General features: G+C 51.5%; 1 protein-coding gene across 1 annotated transcript in view; it reads left to right on the forward strand.

Annotated features, from left to right (window-relative positions):
* TAGLN2 (transgelin 2) overlaps positions 1 to 1,309 on the forward strand; it is a 7,236-nt gene extending 5,927 nt beyond the window's left edge. Inside the window, exons 4-5 of the mRNA XM_006168843.3 lie at positions 144 to 246; positions 509 to 1,309. Coding sequence (XP_006168905.1) covers positions 144 to 246; positions 509 to 650 — 245 coding nt within the window. The 3' untranslated portion in view covers positions 651 to 1,309. The remainder of the gene's footprint in view (positions 1 to 143; positions 247 to 508) is intronic.
* Positions 1,310 to 7,061: the final 5,752 nt, after the last annotated feature.

Below are 7,061 nucleotides of genomic sequence, written 5' to 3' on the forward strand. Positions count from 1 at the left end.
TAGTGGCTGTACTTGGAAAGATTGTGTGAAAGGAGTGCAAAGGATTGGAAAGCCAGGCCTGACGACTTAGTGGCAGCGGAGGAACCCTGGCACCCAGGAGCGCGGCCCTGCCGAGTCCAACACATTCCCCTCCTCCTCCTTAGGGAAGAACATGGCCTGTGTGCAGAGAACGCTGATGAACCTGGGTGGGCTGGCCGTAGCCCGGGACGACGGACTGTTCTCTGGGGATCCCAACTGGTTTCCTAAGTAAGTGTTTTGGGGGCGGCCACCAGGCCTGGCGGGCACAGTGTCCCTGCCTGTTCCTCTCCCAAGGACATACCTGATGTCACTATAGCAGGCAGCTCTTTTTACAAAGCAAGGTCCCAGACCTCGTCTTGCTTAGTCCGCACAGCTCTCTCTGGGAGCCGGTAACTGCCCCTTTGGAGAGATGAGAGGGTCGTGCTCTGTCCAGGAAAGGGGTTTTCTGGGGCAACCTCTGACCTTCTAACCATACTCCCTTCCCTCCCAGGAAATCCAAGGAGAACCCTCGGAACTTCTCAGACAACCAGCTGCAAGAGGGCAAGAATGTGATCGGGTTACAGATGGGCACCAACCGCGGGGCATCCCAGGCAGGCATGACTGGCTACGGGATGCCACGCCAGATCCTCTGATGCCTCCTGGGCCCTGCCCCAGCCCTCTGTGAATGGTTAATATATATGTGTATATATATATGTTCTAGCAGTGACATCCCCTCAGAGCCCCCAGAGCGCCCACACTCCTCTCTCCCTGGGTGGGGATCTAGCCCGTCTGAACACCTCTGCGGGTGTCTGATGGCAGCACCCCCGTGCTTACTAATACATTCCTTTCCCCTCGCCCATCAAAACTGGACCAACTGGCCTCTCCTTTGCCCCTGGGACCAAAATTTGGAGGACCCCAGCCCCTGCCATGCCTCCCCTCCTTCCCTAGGCCTCTTCTGCCCCAAGCTCTTCTTCCTCCATCCATTCCTTGGCCGGGATCAAGGGTGCCACCTTTGACCTCAGGCTGGACCAGCCTTCCCATAAGCATGCCTCTCCCACAGCTGTGGCTGCAGGGGCTTAATTTATAGGGGGAGGCCTGGGCAGCTGCCACCCCAGCCACAGCTGGACTGCACTCACCACACATGGGGAGGCCTTCCCTGGCAGAGGCCCTCCTGACTTCTCATTTTCCATTCCTCTCACTGTGGCTAAAGGGTGGGGGTGAGGGGACGGAGGAGGGAGGGCAGCCCACCCCAGTTTGGGTTTGAGGAATATGAGTTTGCTGATTTGAATAAAGAATCTCAGTCTTTTTTGGATGGACTCTGGCTGTGTCTGGGGCCCCTGAGCCTGCAGTGGGGAAGGGAGGAATCCTGGCAGTGTGCTGGGAAGAGAACAGGGGAATGGGTGCACTGCCAACCCCGTCTTCACTTTCCTGCCCACCTCGTTTTAGGGGCCGCTAGGTTGAGACTGAGAAGGGCTGGTTGCCCTTGCCCTGGAGCCCGCATGCAGACTGCGTGGGCGGTGCCCTTAAAGCAGACGTCCTGCCTGGTGCTCTTGGCGCGCTCACCCTGCAGCCAGGACAGCTTCTCAGCCGCTGCAGGAGCTGGGGTTAGCTGCTAGCACAGCTTTGAGGCCTGGCAGGACGGGAGAGGCCTTTTGGGTGGGATACTTTGGGCCACAGGTCTTTTGTCAGAGTTGGCCAGAACTGCTCAGTGGTGCTGAGGGCGGAGGTTGCAGTGATGAGGGGATCTGGGCAGCTGGCACAGGCAGAAGGGAGTTAGTGGGGTGCTAGAGGGAGTAAGCTTCATTGGTTGACCCCAAGTACCTGTGAGCTGCGTGCTGGGGAGGGCCCAGCAGCAGAGCCTCCTATCTGGATGGGTGGGTCGAGGACCAGTGATCAGTTCTGGGCCAAGTCTCCAGCCCCAGCCCTGACTGGACATGCTTGTTCTACTCACAGTTACTGACCCAGCCAGGTATCATGTCAGGGAGGGCTGGAGAGACCCAGGCCAGCCTCCACAGGAGATCCCACCCCACCAGCCTGTCCTGGTCCTTTCTCCCCTTTCTACTTTAAGGTATCCTGTCTTTTTTTTTTTGGAGAGGTTTTTGCTATAGGGCACATGCTTGCCAGACAAGACCGAGAGAGATAGAAAGTGAGAAATCACCCCCCGGGAGGGATGGCCACGCCGCAATCCCTTCTTCATTCTCCTCTCGGGATCTTGGGCACACACACACACCCAGCGTGAGTTTAAGCCACCGGGTCCGGGACACGAACCGCGGTCAACTACATGGGAGTCCAGCGACATAGCCATTACGCTAACTGCTGGTCCCAATCCTGTCTTTTTTAGAAGGAGAAAGCCACAATGCTGTGCTTAGGCATAACAGATCATGTATTTTGTAACCAGAGCTTCCATCCTCCCCAACCTGCTCCCTGCCTCACTGTGACTCCCTCTTCTAAGAAGCACCTACTATGTGCCAGGCACCCTGCCAGTGCTCAGTAGTCATCAGCGCAGTGGCTCCCAGCCTTATCCCGACACCCCGCCTGTCACAGGAGAGATAGTATGTGCTTGCTAGCTCACTGCATTCCCAGGAGCCGTGGCACAGATAAGACAGGCTGCAGCCTATGCACCGGTTCCCAGGGGACTGGCTGTCACTCCACCCCTTTATCTCCCATTCAGGAAGGCTTTGTGGAATGCCAGTAAGGGAGAGTGATGTCATGGCAGAGAAAACATTGAACTCACTGATATTTATACTGAAAAAACAAACCATTTGCCAACTTTCCAATTTAACAATGTATAGCTGCAGATAATTGGCCACATACCTCACGATTTGGAGACACATAGTCAAGCTAGAACCACGGCCTTCTCCCGGCTGATTTCACTGAAATCCATGACATGGACATTACTGCATTGGTCCCCCCATTTTGTCCCCCAGATGACACTGGGTCTCTGAAAGAACAAGAACCTTGCCCCAGGCTACGTTGTAATTAAATGGAGGAGCAGGGCCAGGGCTCCAGCCTCCCTGAGACCTCAGCAGGAGATGGAGCTGGGCCTGGTGGTTAAGGCAGCTGGATCCCACATGGCCGACTGGGTTTGTGTTCTGGACCCTGCAGCTTCAAAACTATGCCAGGCCCCTGAGTGTGCATGCCCAAAATCCTGAGACGAGAATGGATGAGCTGGGATTACAGCATGGCCATCCCCCAGCAGGGAATGATTTCTCACTTTCTCTGTCTCTGGTGAGTGCATATGCCCTACAGCAAACTAAAAACAAAAACAAAAACACACCAGTGGAGCTGGAGGGGGTGGTAGATGTGGCTGGTGCTCCCCATCTGTGAACTACGGTTAATAATTCCCTCCTCATGGGATTGTTGTGGAGATTATATGAGGCATATGAGGGGACTTCAAAAGTTTCATGTAAAAATGAGTGATAGTTAAGGTCCTGGACTCCCACGTGGATGACCATGGTTTAAATCCTAGACCTGATGGCTTGTTTTCTCACTTTTTCACTCTCTCTGTTTGTCTCTGGTGAACATATATGCCTTGTGGCAAATTAAAAATAAATAAATAAATAAATCTAAAATAAAAATGGAATTAAAGTACAAGTTTCTTTTGATGCAAATAATTTATTTTTAAATCCATGTAGATTTTTTCATATTACACATTTCCTATGGACTTTTGAAAGACCCCCTCCTACGTGGGAAGCACTTTGCATAATGAGTGCTAGCATATAGTAGGTGTTGAAGAAATGGAAGTGTGGAGACCAGCAGTTAGCGTAATGGCTATGTCGCTGGACTCCCGAACCCGGTGGCTTAAAACTCACGCCGGGCGCATGTGCGTGTGTGCCCAAGATCCCGAGAGGAGAATGGAAGAGAAAGGATTGCGGTGTGGCCATCTCCTCTGGGTGATGATTTCTCACTTTCTGTCTCTCTGTCTCTCTCTGTCTGTCTGGCGAGCGCACGCGCCCTATAGCAAAAAACCTCTCTCAAAAAAAAAAAAAAAAAAAAAGAATGGAGGGGCCGGCAGGTGGCATGGTGGTTGAGGGTGCTGGATTCCCACGTGAGCAACCACGGTTCGGGTCCTGGACCTGGTGACTTGCTTTCATACTTTCTCTCTCTCTTCTGTTCCTCTCTGGTAAAATTGAAATAAATAAATAAACAGATAAATAAAGTTAAGTAAAATAATTCTTGGGGAAAAAAAAAGAAAGAAATGGAAGTGTGGGGCCATAAAGGCGGAGTCTGGGGGACACCGCTGGGAGAGGGAGGAGGCCCAGCAGTGCATAGCTTTCCACCACAGTCCTGCTGAGCCTGGTCAAAGATGCTCCGAGTGGCCCTAGGCCCCTCAGCCCTGGAAGAACTTTTTCAAGGAAAGCACAAACTAGATTTGGGAGGTGCTTAGCCTTGGGGTTCACCTCCCTTAGGGCTGCACTGCCCCCACCATGCTCTGTGAGGAAGCTCTCCACCTCTTAATCCCTCCCTACAGGCTCAGTGCCTTCCTTCTAGAACCGGTCTCCACCGCATCTCAAATGCTGGCTTTTTATTGGAGCATTGCGTCCCATTTGAGGTCACAGCTTCACGCCTCATTTGGCCTCTCTCATCTCTCCTAGCAGCCCACAGGCCCTGGAGCCCAAAATGAACTCCAGCTCTGGGATCCAGAGGAACAGCTCCTCTTCAAGGTGCCTCCCCCCTCCCCCCTCCTGCCTTCATCTTCTAGCACTGCTTTCTCGTGGCTGTATACAGAGGTGTTTTATAACAGCCCGCAGGGCTGTTCCTGGAGCAATCTCCTTCCAAGTCTTATCAGGGATCATTGATCTGCTTCAGGTCTTTGTTCAGCTGTTATCTTCCCTCAGCACCAAATTTAAAATTGCACACTCCACCCTTGCCCTGCACCTCACCCTTTTTTCTTTTTTTCTGTTTTTAAGACTTGCTATAGGGTACATGCTCTTGCCAGGGGGAGAGAGACAAAGTGAGATAGCACCCCTTAGGGGGATGGCCGTGCCTCGATCCCTTCTCCTCCATTCTCCTCTCAGGATTTTGAGCATACATGCACACTTGCCTGGCATGATTTTCAAACTGCTGGGTCGAGGACTCAAACTGCACAAGTGGCCATGTGGGATCCAGCTGGGATCCAGCTACCTTACTACGCTACCTGCTGGCCTCCGTTCCATCCTCTTTTCCTGCTTTCTTTTATCATCCTCTGACATCCAATATATTTTACTTATTTTCTGTCTCCACCCATAGAATGTATACTACGCAAAGGCAGGTTTTTGTTGATTTTGTTCATGTAAAGTAGCTGTCGGCATGCAGGTGCTGGGTAAATATTTGTTGAGTGAATGAATGAGTATGACACCACCCTCATGCTCCTAAATCCCCTGGCTGCTAACACAGTGCTCAGCCAGCCCAGGGGCCCAGCAGCCGAGCCTGCCATCAGATCTGAGATGGAATCTAGCCAATGCGTCGTCCCCCTTGTTCATCTTCATTAGATAAAGATCCAAGAAACATGCTTCCTTTGGCCAGTGGAGTGGAGGCTGGGAAGAGGATGGACAGTGGTGTGTGTGTGCCGGGCAAATGGAAGATACACAGAGGAGTTGGGGGGAAAGGTTTGGGAGGGAGGCAGGGGGAAGAAGTAGGAGCCAACTTCCGTTCGTTGACATCTTGTTTTCCTCCTTAAACTGGAAAAATCACCTTGGAGGTGGAGAGAAAGTAAGCGTGGCTTGTGGTGGCCGATGGGAAGGGAGGCAGAGAGGAGGAGGAAGAGGACCAAAGAGGGTTTCAGACATCCCACCCTTTTCCTTTTATTTTAGTTTTTGCTATAGAGTGTGTGCTCTCAGCAGACAGAGACAGAGAGTGAGAGAGAGAAAATTGGAACTCACCCCTGAGGGGAGATGGCCATGCTACAATCCCTTCTCCTCCATTCTCCTCTCGGGATTTGGGACATGCGTGCACACACACCCCATGTGAGTATCAAGCCACTGGATCTAGGATTCAAACCTCAGTCGCCTATGTGGGATCTAGCACCTTAACCTCCACGCCACCTGCTGTCCTGCCCCACCCATTTTAGGTCACGCGTGGGTACATAGCCTAGATCTGTACCTATTCATATGCGTGCGAGTGTGTATCCAGGTGTGTGAGAATTCCCAGGGCAAGGGCTTGAGGGGTGCCGGGAGAGGAGCTGAGTCTGTGACCGTGTGGAGGCTGCCGGTGTGTATGTGTTTATCAAGGACGGGGCAATGGGTGCAGAGAGGTGTCGGGCCTGTGTGCGTAGGCAGCTGTGTGTTTGTACATGGCTCCGTGGAGAACAATATGTCCCATTCCTGCCTCGACAGCTGAAGGAGGCCTTTGAGAACTTGGCAGAAAGCCCAAAGAGCAGCGGAGCAGGGAAAGGGCTGGGAGATAGGACTCCAGGGAAGGAACAATAAAGGGCCCGGGATTAAATTTGTTGAAGAAAAGGCTAAAAGGGTAAATTAGTAACTGTCTCCTCGCAAAGAAATGGGTTTCAGTCCCAGTGGCCAGGAAGTAGATTAGAAGAAAACACACTGAAGTTGCATCTAGAGAAATTTAGGTTAGACAAGGAAAAATGGTCCTCTTGACTCTGACGGTTATTAGCGGCTGGAATCTCTTAAGGATCAGGAGAAATGTCTTCAATAACAGGACTGATCTCCTCTTACAGTAGAAAATGGGCAGTTCCGCCTGGGAACACTCACATGCACACTCATTTTTTGTTCATAGATTTACTCACTCAACAGTTATTGAGGTTCTCCTCTATGTTAGGCCTTTGAGGGGGAATGGATTATTGACACTCTCTGCTCAAAGAGTATGTGATTCTATGGGGATTGGCAGGTGCCGTGGTGGTTAAGGCGCTGGACACTCCCACATGGTCGACTGCGGTTCGAGTCCCGGACCTGGTGGCTTGCTTTCTCACTTTCTCTCTCTCTGTATCTCTCTATGGTCAAATTTAGAAAAAAAAAAAAAAAAAAAAACAAATGAATAAAAAAAATTAAATGAGTCTTTAAAAAAAAAAGAGTATGTGGTTCTATTGGGGAGATAAAACGTGGTTAGTGCCATGAGCCTTTAGG

This window comes from Tupaia chinensis, unplaced genomic scaffold (genome assembly GCF_000334495.1).
Source record: "Tupaia chinensis unplaced genomic scaffold, TupChi_1.0 Scaffold146187_1, whole genome shotgun sequence".
In the NCBI taxonomy this organism is placed as follows: Eukaryota; Metazoa; Chordata; class Mammalia; order Scandentia; family Tupaiidae; genus Tupaia; species Tupaia belangeri.